Source organism: Galleria mellonella, unplaced genomic scaffold (assembly GCF_026898425.1).
Source record: "Galleria mellonella isolate WM207_F2 unplaced genomic scaffold, CSIRO_AGI_GalMel_v1 utg36, whole genome shotgun sequence".
Taxonomy (NCBI): domain Eukaryota; kingdom Metazoa; phylum Arthropoda; class Insecta; order Lepidoptera; family Pyralidae; genus Galleria; species Galleria mellonella.
In genome coordinates, this window is record NW_026442086.1 from 974,298 (window position 1) to 990,788 (window position 16,491).

Here is a 16,491-nt window from a genome sequence, read left to right on the forward strand (position 1 = left end):
GTTTACAGATGGATCCAAAATACAAGACAATGTGGGATATTTATGGTATTAGACCAGTCCACAGACCTTTAAATTCAGGTAAGTATGCCACAATCTTCCAGGCCAAAACTATGGCCAAAATAAGACGTGTATGTATTGTAATGTATAAATATATTATTTAACTACTGAAATAATATTACTCGGGTAGTCAAACGGAATTACTTCCACTTGATTCATATGAAACTAAGTCAAAGCTAATAAACAACTGTATAATGTTATGAAATGACTTATGTAATAGAAAAAATATTATCTTCAGATAGATCCCTGGTTAATCAAATATTAATGGAAATGAAATAGCTGACGAGTTAACAAAGGAAGGGGCAAAGAATGCCTAAATAAGACCAGATTCTTATTGTGGCATACCTCAAAGTCTAAAGTTCAGACGTTTCAAACTTGAAAGCTTAGAAGCAGCAAATAATACCTGGCTTCTATTGCTAGGATTAAATCCTTTAAAAGCCTTGATTAAGGGGGTTTCAGAAAATTACTCTATTATATAAAAAAACGTCGCTACTAAAAATATTTAAAATGCCTATCATTAACAGGAACTAGCAGCAAATTTTAAAAAAGGGCGAACACAAAAGATCATGGAAAGGTTGTAGTAGTACTGGTTATTCTTCCTGAAAAAGCTCACCTTTCATGAATAATAATAAAAGTGCTCATGAACAATAACTTACTTCCGATAACAATTTTATTGAAAGATTCATTTGTACTTTATCCAATGGGTAGTCAAATTTTGGACTACCTATTTTAAAGTTCATATTTTTGTCTAATTTTATCAAATTTTATCTGGTCTTTTTGAAGGTCAACTGCATTCGGTCGCATTAACACTCTTCAAGATAGCGAAAAAAGCAAAAAAATCGTTTAAAGTGGCAGCGCAGGTGCTGCTGATTTTTTTTATAGACAGTTTTAGGACTTTGGATGGTTTCCTCGTAGGCTATCTTTAATATCTATTACTCTTATTGTAGTGAATATTCTTCTTGAAAAATTTATATAATTAAATGTAATCTTGAAGTAATTACAGTCTTTTAATAGCGTGAACGATAAATTTTCAATAATAGCAAAGATTTAATAGGTAGATATTGATAAAACTGTCATTCAAAAAGTTTGTGTCAATCAAGTTAATGAATGACATACATGTAAATGTGCTCGTCTTTCTGCGTTTAGCGTGTTCTTTTAAGCGATTCTAAATATTTTCTTTAATTTTATTTGGTCTAAGATTTAAAATAAGTTACAGTATTCTTTCTTTTGATAGTTATGATGATTGACGCCTCGGAAACTCAACTCAAGTAAAATTTGTAACGAAGCAGGAACAGTGAGTATCCACCCATTTATCGAATTACCGGTTATGAATGCACTACTGTTGTTAAATATTTATTTAGTTGTGAAAATACAATTAATTATTTCTTACAGATATGCTGTTCCTGATACTCCTTATGCTATACAAAGCAATGTTCATTCTTCTGATCTTAACACCTTAGTTAATGCTTTGTTGAAAGAAACAAATTCGTCTATTGAGAAAGCGGTTGAATTCGACTTTTTAGTATGTGGGGAGTTGTTGTGTTCTTCTCTTGCTGAGCATTTACAGGAAAAAGGAGCATCTACCGAAAAGACATTAGAAGTTGAGTATTTAGAAAGATTTCCAGCACCTTCTCCTCAGGATTGTTTGATGCATGATGACTGGGTGTCTGCTGTTCAGGCACATGGTAATTGGTTAGTAACATATGCTCTACTGTATAATCTTATATATTTATCCATTTTATTATTTGTACTAGTCTATGATGACTATCATTCTTTTTTTTCAGTATAAATTTTTCAGTTTTTCTGTTCAATTTTCAAATTATAAATTATAAAAGTCTTGTTAACATTAATTTTAGGTATTATTTCTTACTAATATAATAAATGAGGTTTATTATTATCTCTTGCCATTTTAACAATTTAAACAATCATTATACAATTTGCTATACACAAGGCAATTGAAATGAAAAATAAAGGTTATTATTTATATTTGTTAATCAATTTATTCCAGTTATTTGAAATTCTTATATGTGGTAAAATAACTACTCTTGCTTTTACAGGATACTCTCAGGTAGCTATGATAACAGTATTCATATTTGGAGCACAAAGGGACAGCACAAGTTAGCAATACCTGGCCACACTTCACCAGTCAAAGCCGTGTCATGGGTGTCTTATAGTAATGATCAAGCTGTATTTGTAAGGTTTGGTAATAATTTTATATAATGCTAGTGGTTTTAGCTTTAAACCTTATCTGTTTTATACTATTATATACCATTATGGTGAAGAACAGATAGTTATCACAGGTACAATATAATTCGGTAGTTAATAGACCTGGTTGGGTATATTGCTAGTAATTGGATTCTCAGTCTCCATTACTAACAATCCCTTTCCCCCCATCATCATCTGGTTAATATTATACCTATAAGATATTTTTTTTTATGGATGTAAATGGGATGGTAACTCCACCTGCGCTCAGGGTATAAGCTGGTGGGGCACCAATGAGGGATGATAAGTGAGGATAAGAGCAGGCCAGTTAGCTTGTCATGATGAATTGCACAAGAGATAAACATGATAGTTTCCAAGAGAACTACATGGTGGTCAACCTGATAGGAGATATTAGTAATTTGTTTTGTACTATGTGTAATATTTCCTGTTACAGTGGTTCTCATGACCAGTCTGCTATGCTATGGGTGTGGAATGTTAGCCTTAACTCTGTGGACTGTGTAGTGACTTGTCGTAGTCACGACAAGGGAGTTGAGTGTCTCGCTGTGTCTGCTGATGGACAGAAGTTTGTTACTGGTAGTTGGGACACTAATATATGCCTTTGGAGTGCCAGTAAGTATTTTATATACTCTTATTAGTTTATGTGTACAAGAAATTATTATTTTTTTAATGAAAGAACAAGCTGATTTACTTACATATATTTTAGTTGAGAATGCTCAACTAGTTTCAGGATAATCAAGGATTCATTTTCATGAGTGGCTGTGAAATGTTATTCTTATATTAAAATATGTATACTTATGAATCTTTTAACAATAAAATTAATTTTATTATATAAAAGAAAAAAGCAATATAGTAATGGAGAACAATTATGTTTATGCTTCTAATAAAATATAAATAATGGTTCTGGCATAGAATAGGCCACTTCTTTCTTTCCCATAGGTGTCATAAGAGGCAATTAAGAGAATTTAATGATTGAGAGATGGGCAGTTGCATACCTCTTAAAATATCACCAAAGCCTAGTTGGGGTTGCCAACCTGTCTGCTAAGTGTGGCAACTACTTGATTGAAATGGTTATATATTTAGTTTTATTTAAACTTTTATGGGTATAAGTATAATATGAATGTATTACCAAGAGAAAGGATACTAGGTGTATTAGTTGTTTAGTACCCATAGTGTACCCACAGTGTTTAGTTTGGGACTAGATTGCCTTGTGTATTATTCAGTATATAATGTAATATAATTACGAATTTAAGAAATTAAGAAGCATATCCAGTGGTATTTATTTCTTGTCCAGCTGGTTTAACAACTAAGTTATGCAAATAGTTTATTGTAGAATCTTTATTGAATTTGTAAATAAAAATCTACAAACCATTTTTTTTATTGTAATTTTGCTTAATTATTATGTTATTTTTATCATGTGTTATATCTTTAAATTTATAGGTCTCTCAGATGAAGACAATGGTCCTGCGAAGAAGAAAAGTAAACCAGAACATGGAAAATCTAGAGTTAGTACAACAATATAAAGCAATATTCTTTATCTTAAAATAAAATAAAAGTAATTCTTACACTATTTTTAAAATCATGGCAAGTAAAATTAGTGGATATACTAAAAATTGTAATACTAGATTTATTTAGAGGTATTTGATATAGTGAATATAACTTTTTAAGTATTATTTAACCCGTCTAGGCTAGCTCACTACACCCACTGCATCACTGTTTTTTGAAATTACCAAATTTCGATTAGAGGTTATTACCTATAAATGGGTTTATTACCTACATAAATTTAATGAAAACGATGCTGCAAATTCGAGTTATGCAACAAACGCTGTTGCATTAGCGCGCGGTACCACATTTTTGTTCGATATATCTTACGATGCATAAACGATTGAGAGGTTAAATTTTACAGTTCTATGAAGCAGTAATTTTAAATTTTTCAATTCTCTTAATTGTAAACTTGACAATATATATTAAAAATTACAGGAAGCTTTATCCACATTAAAAGGCCATCGTGAAGCTGTGTCTGCTGTACAGTGGATGGATTTTAATACAATACTCTCTAGTGGTTGGGACCATTTGCTCAAATTGTGGGACTGCGAGTTGGGTGGCATTAAACAAGAAATAGCTGGTGAGTTGAGACATTTTTATATATTTTGTTTCCTACTGTTATATCTTTGGAACTAAAATACTGATTTTGAAATTTCTTGAACTATTATAACCCTTATATGTAGCCTTGTTATAAGAGCTATTTTCTAATGAAAATATATCATTTTGGACCTAGCTGTTGTAGGTAAATTTAGAATAATACAAGGATTGTTGGAAAATTAAAGAAACAAGTAGTTTTTAATATCCCAAAATAGTTATTTTTATTATATATTTTAATTATTTCACTAAATATAAGAAGCATTGTAAGAAGTAAATTCTAATATACTGAGCCCATACTTCATGTATTTCTGAAACATGTCTTTTATTTTTAATATTACATAATGATATTGTATCTGAAATTTAACCTAAACGTTGAGATTATGAACCTTATAGATAGTCTATGGAAAGTGTTTAAAATTAAAGAAATACGTCCATTTAAAAGCATTTTCAAGTATGTAAGTTCATATTTTAGTAAGTTGATCATATTTGCTTTGACTGTTTTGTGGTATCATTTTATGTATTTCTATCTGTATTTTTAGGTAATAAGGCATTTTTTGATGTCGACTGGTCACCATTAAATAACACTCTAATAACTGCATCAGCAGATCGACACTTAAGACTCTATGATCCAAGATCAACAGGTAATTAAGTTTATAATTAAAATTTTTCATGCAACATGTGTGACAATCAATTCACCTAATGGAAAGTAATCATCACTCATGAATGCTTGTGACACCTGAGTCATTACTCGCGTGATTAATATCTAATTATCATTATATATAATGAATTTAATGATATTATAATCTATATTAAATCCTAGATTTTTGCTCATTCAGATTTCAGAAATAGACAAACCAATACAATAGACCAAGATGGCTTAAAAAACACACCAGATTTTAAGTTAGAAACACAACTGCAAACAGCTTCTAATTTGTTGCAATAGTTTTTACCTAATACTGTAACTAACATACAGATGGATTGATTGGACAAACAAAATTCCTAAAAATTTTTTTTTACATCTGTTGCTCTTATTAAGACACCTAATATCTATTTTTCTTAAATGTTTCCAATGTACAGATATTGTCTAGTTACAATTTTATTATTTTAGTAAGATATGCAATTTGCAGACTGATCTTTTATTAACACACAGCGAACTACCAATAGACTTCTGTATTTTGATCCAAGTTTAGAAACCTTTCTCAATGAGTGGTTAATTTACTACTCATTGAGAAAGGTTTCTCATCTTAAATAATAATGGAAATTGATAAACTGCTGCATGATGAAGCCGCAGGATTTTTCTTCAATATCAGATATATCTCCAAGGTTGACATGCAGTCATATTTCATGTAATATGTATTTTTAATTCACGCCGTCTGAATTAACACCACTGTAAATAGAAATAATCTGTATAAAGATGTGCCGTGTGATCCCAGTATAGAATGGACCACCACTTCTTTCCCGTGGATGTTGTAAAAGGCGATTAGGGGACTTAATGGTCGAGGGATGATCAATAGCCTCCCTCTTAAAATATCATCATCTAACTGCGGTTGCGGGGGGGGGAGGGATTGTTATTAATGCGGACTACCAGTCTCATTGCTAGCAATATACCCTGACAGGTTGACCTACAAGTCAACTGCTGAATTCCATGGTCAATGTGATTTATTCATCGCGATGGGTTAACTGACCTGCCTTTCCACTCTTACCTATCATCCCTCACTGTGCCCCGCCAGCGTATACCGTTACCGCAGGCGGGGTTACCATTCCATTATCATCCAGTAAAAAAAAACATCGTATAATAACACTATAGAGTTGGTTGGGACTAGGACCAAGTTAAAATCTTATATTGTGAAGACTAAATTTGGTTTGGTTTTTTTTTTTTTTCAGAAAGTATTGTAAAAACCACATTTACATCCCATACGGGCTGGGTTCAATCAGTGAAATGGTCAAAGACACGTGACACTCTGTTCCTGTCAGCTGGTTATGATGGGCAAGTCAAATTATGGGAAACAAGGAGGTTAGTATTAAAATACTGGGCTAGATTATATGGGGCATAGAGTGTTAAAAACATCTTAAAATTGGTAAACTGTTGGTTAGATGTATTTTATTTTTTATACAACTTTATTTTTTCTATTGTCGAAAATAATATTTTAGTATTCACGAACAGACTAACGAATTGTGTAACCCTAAGTGTGAAATAATTATGATAGAAATTTACACAAATAAGAATAAATAAATAGAGCTGTTTTTAGCAGTATTCATAGCGAGACATTATATCTATATATGATTTAAGACTTCCTGCTATTTTAAACGAGTCATGCAATACACAGAAGAATTTACTCATGGAAAGTGGACCGCGAGTAGATATGGAGAACGGTCTGGATATCACATATTGTAATGTCCATGGTGTCTTTTATGTATTTCCTATTATTAAATTTCTATGGGACCAATCTCAAGTAATCCTTTCCCAAGTATATCCTTTTAGAAAAAAAAATCCATATCGGTTTATAAATGACGGAGTTCAGAGGTAATAAACATAAAAATATAGCCGAATTGAGAATATCCTCCTTTTTTGAAGTCAGTTTAAAAATGGATATAAAAGATGGTCCTATGTAATTACCCAGTGATATATATAATTCTCCTCTTTCAGCCCACGAACGCCACTGTACGATCTGAGCGGTCATGAAGACAAAGTACTCTGCTGTGATTGGTCGAACCCCGCACTTTTGATCAGTGGCTCCTGTGATAATACCCTTAGGATATTTAAGGCGAAGCATGCGGTATCCAGCTCGCAATAGATTAAAAAAAATGTTGTAGGATATTTTATATTATTACCATTTATTACCTATAAATGGTAATAATATAAAATATCCTATCGTTATTACACATATTTTTAAAGTTTCTGAGTTTTTTTATTTAAGTAATATTTTATTCAAATTGTATTTTGTCTAAAAACAGTTGTATTTAGTACAAGTAAGATATTTCTGTAGCATTAATTATGTCTTTTTGTAACCACTTTTACCTAATCTGTTATATCAACCAATGATCACAATTTATTCATGCTAAAAATTTCAGTTAAAAATTCAACAAATTTAAAATATTATATACTTAAGTTTGACTTTTACGGTTCAATTTGTGGATGAATGTTAAAAAGTAGTGCAGTGTCAGTTTGTAAATGATATCGGTATGGAAGAGTCAGAATGGACGATGAGTTATGAAATATGAAAAAGTTTCAGGAATCAATAAAGCATCTGATGTGCTGAGCAAATATGTTGAGTACGGACTTGTTACTTGTGTAATACACGATAATTATATGTATTGTGGAAATAATGTAATACATAGGTGTCTAATTGCCCGGTTTTAAGTTACATTTTACACATTTCAAGGTTTTGTTTAGGAAATGCCAAAGATTTGCATAGATACATACATACGTACATATCTGTCACGCCTGTCTCCCATTAGGGTAGGCAGAAACAATGGAACGCCAAATGCTTCGATTCAAACAAACCAAACAATTTGCATATATCTAGAGTAGATAAGATTTACGCGCGTGTAATGTTTATTTAAGTACATGATATAGTTATCCCAACAAGAGGAAATTCTTAAATCACAAAGAGGTATGTTCAGTAGTGGACAGATAAGCTGATATGATGATGAAGCCTATTTAACAGCGCACGCCAGCGTCCTAACACAGGTTCTGGGCATAGATTCAGACAAGCTAATTTTATCATTTACTTACTGCATATAACCAACACGTGACGCCATTTGATCACGTAAAAAAACATTGATGTACAAACATATTGAGGCCCGAACTAATCACTACTTCTTTATAAACGAAGCCTTATTAGGAATATGGCGTGATTGTGATATCTAATGAGCAAACATTGAGTGAAACTAGCGAGTTTTTTTTTGTAAATACAAAAAATAACAAATTATAGTATTGTATGTTAATTTGATGACTTAACTGTATATATATATATATATATATATATATACATGATAATATCACCAAACTCGTCTAGTTATTGATTTTGTCGATATTTAAGGTTTTATGTATACTTATTGCAACTGTTGACTTTAGTCCAATGAGAAATTATGTAGAAATTAAAATGATTGGTTCCTCAGTGGTGTTGATATAATTAGATCATGGGTAAAAGTTGGTTACAATAGTCTGGATTTTGTTGATGTGTGTAACAATTATTCGCTCAAGATTTATAGTGAATATTGCTATTACATGTTTAGGAATATAGAAGGATATAAAATACAAATAAGGCAGTGAATAAAATAATGAACTAAATTTGGTTTCGCTTGTTTTATTTCAATCATTTGCTGTTACAAAATATGTTCAATGCAAAGGAACATGACTCGTCACAATAAAACATGCTTCTTAGTACCATTTTTTTATATATTATTTTAGTATCCATTCAGCATAACTATAAATAATGCCGGTCACATAAAATGCTCATAGCACAAATAGAAACTTGCAAACACTTTGTAACAAAATAGATACAATAACTTTCCCCTATGTCTTTTCTCTGCGAGAAATGCTTGTACACTATTATCATAGTTATGCCAAATCTCACATCATAACACAACGAAGCAACATGTCCCTTAAAAATATTCTTTCTTACTAACAATTTCATTTCATTTTTTTTACATTTTATGAAGTTTTATTTTTTATTTCGTATTTCTAAACTATCTAACTAAATTTTTATCTAAACTATTCTACAGTCTAGACTAGTTTTTTGGGTAAAACACCACACTATAATAATACACAAATTGGACAAATACATTCGTATCGACACCTCAGACAGATTTTTTACTCTTCTTTCTTTACACTTAGTCAACTATATAACAAAAGAGGTGAAAGCAAACTCGTAAACTGAAACTTATCTCAAGAAAGTGTTTACTAAATTCCTTAGTTTTTTCTTAATCGCTAGTGTGGACACGGAGTGTGCGCGCCTCGAGCCGGCTTCAGTCCATTCAAAGTAAATTATTTAATAAACTAACAAAGGAAACTACCCTAGAGCCGGCATGTGGCTCGCACGCGCCGCGCATGCACTCCAAATATATTAATCTAGAGTTCTATACTATCTAACTTATTTTTTTCTATTCTATCCTATCTATAGTTAAGCCTAATGTCTACAAACTAGCCATCATTTGTCGCCGTTCCTATAGCTTCATTATTCATTGATCGATTCAAAACCAGTCGACCGTCCTCTTATATTTAACGACTTATTACATAACATTTACTTAACACTTCAATTATAATCATCGACGTGATTTTTAGTTGAATCAATTTTGGTATTAAGAATTGGTTCTCCGACATGCATCGTTTTGTGCTTTCTTTTATTCGCAGTGCTCACTATTAACAAATCATCGTCCGTAATCTCAAAGAGTTCGTTTATATCACACATGCAAAGAACGCTGAAGTGAGTTAGGAACATCTACGATTTACTATCCACTTAATATTTTTTATCATGTGTGAAAAATGCAACGATTAGACAGCCACATTATCTTGTTTTAGTTGTTATAAAATATTTTAAACATAGTTTTTACATTATCGCTACGTTTATGAATACGGTAAGTTTACTATTACCTGTAAAAATATCGTGTAATAAAGCACATGCAACTGCTATATTGTATTTCATCTGATCATTATTTTACAAAGAAAGCTGAAGGCACTACCATCAAATTAATTTTATTGCTTAAAATGGAAGGAAAGCATTAGAAAAATAATTTCATGCTAAATTATTATCGCTCTTGTCGGTTATTTTTATACTATAGGGTTGGTGCCACGCTATGTTACAAGTCACTTAAGTTGGTGTGTTTATTCTAATTATTTGCTTTAATATATATAAAGGAACAACGATTAGTATTGGAATGAAAATAATATTTCTCTTAGAGAATGGGACAACTATGGTTGGTTCTAAAACGACACGAACAATAATTGGGTGTACACATATTCATGAGTGAAATAAATAATGTTTAAATATACTGGTTTAAATGCAAAAAGTTCACCGGAAATATCTATCGGAAGACTGTTTTTTACAGGAAGCCACAGTGTACGTCGAACACTAAACGATCAAATTACTTAACTAAGTACCACGCAACACTCGGTACTACATTGCACTTCATGGTTATTCATATTTCACAAGAAGTAAAGGCGGTTTATAATCAGTTCAATTAATTTGGCTTGATCAGAAATTATGCAAGAATAATACTGATCTACGGAGTATTATGGTTCATTACGTTACATCAAACGTTATACTAATAAAAATCTCACTTTTCTTTAGCCTTTGTGACGTGAGTATAGCTTGATCAAGAACCGATGCGCCGTTGACTTGTTTCAATCAAATGTTCAGGCAGTCAGCTAGTCTATGGAGCTATGTGCTTGCAATTTGCTGTTGTTACTGTTAAGTACTGGACATTACATTGTAGTGCCTCTACGTGAAACTTTTTTACATAAATTAGTGACAATTTCACGAGCTAAATTATGTACAAGTCAAAAAATAATTCATTTAACAATAGTAAGATTTAACAGCCTTTTCATGACTGAAAATAAAACAAAAAGAAAAACAGATACAGATCTACTTATTCATTCAAAATCTACTTTATTCATTCAAAACCTGTCGTTTGCTATTCATATTTTATGTATTGTGATATTCAGTATGTACACAGGTTTTGAATAAAGAGGAGTGATTACCGCTTAATCGTCAGTTAAAATACAGTTAATATATCAAACATTTAACTAGTCTTCAGTCCCTGAGTTGTATAAATATTTTCCTACTTCTTACTCGACTTTAATGATTTGTATACTTTGGTTCTGATGAAACTCTGACGTGCCAAAATAGAATTAAACAGTTGCGATATAGTAGGTTTTTACTCGTACCCATCAACAATGTATATACATGTATACATATCCATGTATAATTTATATATATTCAATATAAAAATATCAAATTTTATATAAAGTCATAAAGTGTACCCAAAACCTACGTGATGGTACAAAAAGTGTTATTTTACACCAAAAAGGTGTTAATACACTTCGGATTTCAAATCCATTACAATGTATAATGTGGAAATCAATCGTGGAATTTTTGTTTGAAGTTTTTCTTTCTAGTGGAATGTGCCGACCGCCTACAAAATAACTACTACAGTTGATTCAGTACATGATTCTCAAAAAAGGATCACTTCTTTATTCACGTATTCAACATGAGTTTTCAACGTACAAAAATTTGTATAGACTCGTAAATTGTATAAATAGACTTTACATACAACTGCTTATTGCTAAATGTTGCCATATTACAGCACTTTTGTGCCTACAAGCGCAGACGTCATCACTCAACTTTCTAACCGAACAGCGACGGAACGCTGGCGGTTGACCGATCAATCTGTCCATGTCCTTATTACTGTTGCTGTGGATAGTATGCACCTACATACACTAATTATATATGCAGGAGTAAGAGTTCAATGAAAATAAACATGTGAAACAGTAGGTATACATAAGTTCAGTCTGTTTTGGGTTTGGCAACGATATTAGTTTTTGAAGTTTCTGTGTATTGCTTTCTTGTATTAGTAATAAAATCTAGCGGAGAAGACCTAAGCTAATTGTGATGTTTAGACGAAAATAACATTTCATTGTTATGTTACAGTAAAAAAAAGAATTTACACAATATTTGAGTAAATTCTTTTGACACCATCAGAGATGCTGAGTGATAGCTAAGTGACTCGATGAGCCATGATGTCCAGGCACAATATAATTTTAATGATATTTTAAATATATAATATGAACAATTTGTTTAAATTATAATTATTAAAACATACGAATGTTGAGAACCTACGCCGGCAAAATTGTAGGTTTGAAAGTATTAAAATAGCTAATACTGTATACGTATTATAGTACCATTTTTTTGAAATAAAATATTAAAGCACCATGCCAAACACATTTTAAACATACATACATATACAACATAATTCACGACCAACAAGTGGAAGTAGCAGCCATGCCGAATTACGAATGTCGTAGAAAATGGTAATGGTTGACATTCCCCTTCGCAAAGCTGCGCACTGTCTATAACATGACAATATAGTTTCTCTTTCGTTTGTATTTTAAAAATACGTTAACGGAAGATTCTAAATCCCCGTGATAATATATTCATCGTACAAGACCTACCCGATACGCTAAACCATCTTTCCTAACCTTTACACGATAAATCATATTTCATTACTCTTTAGAAATTTGTTATAATAAATCTTTGATTCCACATGATATGACCATTTCCACCTATCCGACTCTTATAGATATTGCTTTCCTTGTTATGGCAGATGTTGAAGACAAATGTTTTTGCCATTAAGGACATTTTTGAAGATATTTAATATACTCGTATTTACAAGATTCTGAGCGTTTCTTGCACATTTTTTTTGTTCAATATGTTCAATCTGTTCAATTAATGTTCAGGTTTCTTATAGTTTTAATTATGACACTGATGAGAAGTAAAATTTTGTCAATATTTCCCATCCGGAGGACGAGGCTATATTTTAATTTCTGTAATGAAATTATATTATACTAAAATAAATAACTAACTAGCTTAAATAATCTTGTCCATATCTCCAATCCTGTCTCTAACATCTTAAATTTATTTTGCATAAAACAATAATAAAATAATAATGTAAAAACACATTTAAAATTGCAGATTGTAATCTATATCTATCTATATCCTCTCCCCGAACCGTCAAAAGACCTCATCAAAACATCACAGCGAATCGAACATCCAGCGTAAACTAAGAGGATCTGAAACGAAGCTCACTCAAAATAAATAGTTGAGGCGATAATCACAAAGTACAATTAGGCTTAGTAGCTAGGAGACGCGGGCGAACGCGGGTCGCACCAACGGAGCTTTCGATGAAGTCTATAACGGCCGCAAATTAAAATTAAAACAAATTAACATTGTAGTTACAGTTACTTTGATTTTTGGCTCGTGTACAGCACGGATTGTAGCAGTGTGGCTTATGGTCTACTTGGGAGGCGGGTAAGTTTGGTAGGCCTCGTCGGGTGACGCCGCCGTCGACGCATGCTCGCTCTCCATCGGCATCTGGATGATGGGTGGCGTCGGACCCGGGAAGTATTGGTACGGATGCGACGGGAAGTACTGAAATATTATAAGGTATATGTTAACCTCTTTAATTACAACAATACATCAATATACCAGCAAAATATCAATCATTACGATGTGATATTAGGGCCTGCACACACGAGAGACAATCATTAGCGACTTTTTGACCGATAAAATAGAAAAGATGAAAGATGTGTAAACATGTCCTTCGTCTGCCCAGATCTTAGATATTACATTAACACGACAATTTGTTATTACATTTAACAATAAGCTAGTTTACGACCGTATGTGGCATGGTTACAACATATTTTAGCATAGCATGTGAAAGCAAGGAGATTTAATTAAGAATGACGGATCGTGAGCAATGGGACTCGGAAGGTTAGAGCGTTTTGCTTCTATATAAATTTATATGGCACTCACGTATAATTCACTTTCCGGCCTTAAGCTGTCCCAGTTTACCTGGAAAACAGAACACATCAGTCATTTTATAGTTTTTTATTTGACTGAATGTTTTTTCCGTTACCAGTGGTGACCTCTGCATATAAAGGCCTTTATATAAAATTTATATATTAAAATTGCGTTCTAGTCACTTCGTAGTTCGGACTTTGTACATATTATATAAGCACTCGTTAGGGTATCACGAATACAGGTATTTCTAAATCTTTCGGTTAATGTACACACATAACTACACAATATTTTATTTATTATTATATATATAAATATTTTTAATATTATATTTTATTTGTAGAAACAAATTAGTGTTTAGGTGATATTTTTGAATTGTCTATTTATATAAATAATTGACAGTTTAATCATGTTTAACTCTAAAACTATGAAATCAGTGCACATGAAATTTGTACGAGTTGCATATATAAACCTAGGGATCAATTTGTCTATACTTATATCGAGATATACTTTTTAATTATTGTCACATTTCAAAATCCACACACCATGCGGATACGTGATGGGTGGATTTGTACATGTGGACATATAAGACGCCTGTATAATCGTCTTTCATTGTTATCACTTTGCAGAAGTGAATCTTGGTACATGTGAGCGTCGTCGACCTCTATGGCTGTAGAGAGGGAGTTTTTTTTTTGATGGGTGAAAATGGAATGATAACTCCGCCTGCGCTAACGAGATACGCTGACGGAGCACCAGTGAAAGGTGATAGATGAGAATGAAAACAGGCCCATTAGCCCATCATGATGAATTCATTAGGAATTGACCATGATAGTTTCCAGGGGGAACCGCGAGGAGGTCGACCTGGTTGGGTATATTGCTAGCAATGGGATTCTCAGTCTTATTGGTGCCGAAACCCGGGAGATAAATCTCGTAATATCTAAATATCGGCTGTATAGATCATTATCGTTGCATTGGGACTTTACATATTCCGATTACATATAAATTAATACTCATATTTATTAATTTCGTTATATTTTAAATCATATTTTATCATTAAAACCTTAATTAGAAATCGGAATTCACATTCCTGAAACAAGTGGGTAGTCCGCGCGGAATTGTAACTTTGCCATTGCCAGTGCATTGAGTAGGCTTATTTTTACTATTTTATAGTGATTTATTCGTTCCTCCTAGTTTTCATTGTATCGATGTTTAATGTTTATGTAGGATCATAAAAACAATCTTATTTATATCGGTGTTTTTATAATTTATCGGCTTACACGAACATTAAACGTAAATCGTAAATTGATCATCCATCTATTGTATAGGTATTTACTAATTTTGTGAAATCATATAAGCAATCTCATTTAATTCGTGCTTATATAACTACTTATCGGTTCACATAGTTATTGAATACACATTACTATAGGAAAAGTATTGTAATATTCTAAGTTTTTAGTGAACAAAACAAACAGACAAATTTCATATTAAATTAATGGTGACTTAATATTAATATTTTCATCGACTCTGTAAATTTATTCGTTTACAAGTTATATTATTGTAAAATATTATTATCAAAAGGAATTTCGTTCGTAACTAGTGCATATTTTAGTAATATTTATAGTGAATTTAATATTGAAATCTTATAGATATATATAAATAAACTTAATATCTGTTGTGGAATTATAAATATTCTATTGATAAAATATTCTCGTAATAAATTCTGTCTACATAAAGTTCCGTTGACTATAGAAATTAACATTTACCCTCAAATTATTAATATTTTTTTATTTTTTGTTTCGATTCTCGAACAATCTCGAATCTATTTATAGACTTGTTCTTCATTGTTTAAATTTGTAAACAACTTATAAATTGATCGTTTTTGCACGATGTCTGTTAATACAAATAAACGTAAACTTAGTCTGTCAAAGCGCAGTAAATCGAAGTATGAAGAATACACAACTCGTGATTTGCCATCATTAAGAAGAAAACGTACTATCGCGTTTAATCGTTTATCTAAGGCATTGCAAATAGGCAATGACGCGAAGTTAGATGCAACTAAGTTGGATTTATTTTTATCGTACTGTAATGAATTACAGAAAATTTCTACCGATTTCGAGAATGCACATCTCCTCATTCTGGATTTACATGATGATTCAGAGTCCGATGATGAGGGTGTTCGTGAGAGTTTTGATGATATGTATTTTAATGTTCTAGCCTTGCAACGTACATATACTAAACCTAAGGTACGGAATGAACCGGAACAGAACAGTTCTTCACATATAAAATTACCCAAGGTCACTCTTCCCACGTACTCAGGCAATATTAAATGCTGGACAGAATATATAAATACATTCAATTATTTAATAAACGAGAATACCTCATTAAGTAATTTGGAAAAATTTCATTATTTGAGATCGTCACTCTCAGGCGATGCTTTAGCGTTGATACGAGCCTACCCTGTAGCCGGTGAATATTATATCGACGCATATAACGCACTAGTTAATCGTTATAGGGACAAGCGTGATTTAGCGTTTACCTGTTGGCGTGAAATTTT

The 16,491-nt window shown here is 31.9% G+C and overlaps 2 protein-coding genes across 5 annotated transcripts in view; one reads left to right on the forward strand and one right to left on the reverse strand.

Annotated features, from left to right (window-relative positions):
* The first annotated feature begins 1,152 nt into the window (after positions 1-1,152).
* LOC113520559 (ribosome biogenesis protein WDR12 homolog) lies at positions 1,153-8,719 on the forward strand. The gene is given in 10 exon segments (XM_052897317.1): positions 1,153-1,318; positions 1,321-1,351; positions 1,450-1,749; positions 2,115-2,255; positions 2,714-2,889; positions 3,718-3,782; positions 4,258-4,402; positions 4,959-5,060; positions 6,304-6,433; positions 7,067-8,719. Coding segments are annotated over 10 exon segments (1,263 nt in total). The 5' UTR covers positions 1,153-1,293; the 3' UTR covers positions 7,215-8,719.
* Positions 8,710-16,491, reverse strand: part of LOC113520558 (protein alan shepard) — a 36,261-nt gene continuing 28,479 nt past the window's right edge. For 3 of the 4 annotated variants that reach the window (XM_031910085.2, XM_031910086.2, XM_026905922.3), the window contains exons 8-9: positions 13,953-13,991; positions 8,710-13,568 (exon numbers count right to left, since the gene is read on the reverse strand). In XM_031910085.2, coding sequence (XP_031765945.2) covers positions 13,434-13,568; positions 13,953-13,991 — 174 coding nt within the window. In that variant the 3' untranslated portion in view covers positions 8,710-13,433. The remainder of the gene's footprint in view (positions 13,569-13,952; positions 13,992-16,491) is intronic. The other variant, XM_031910089.2, reaches the window with a different exon arrangement.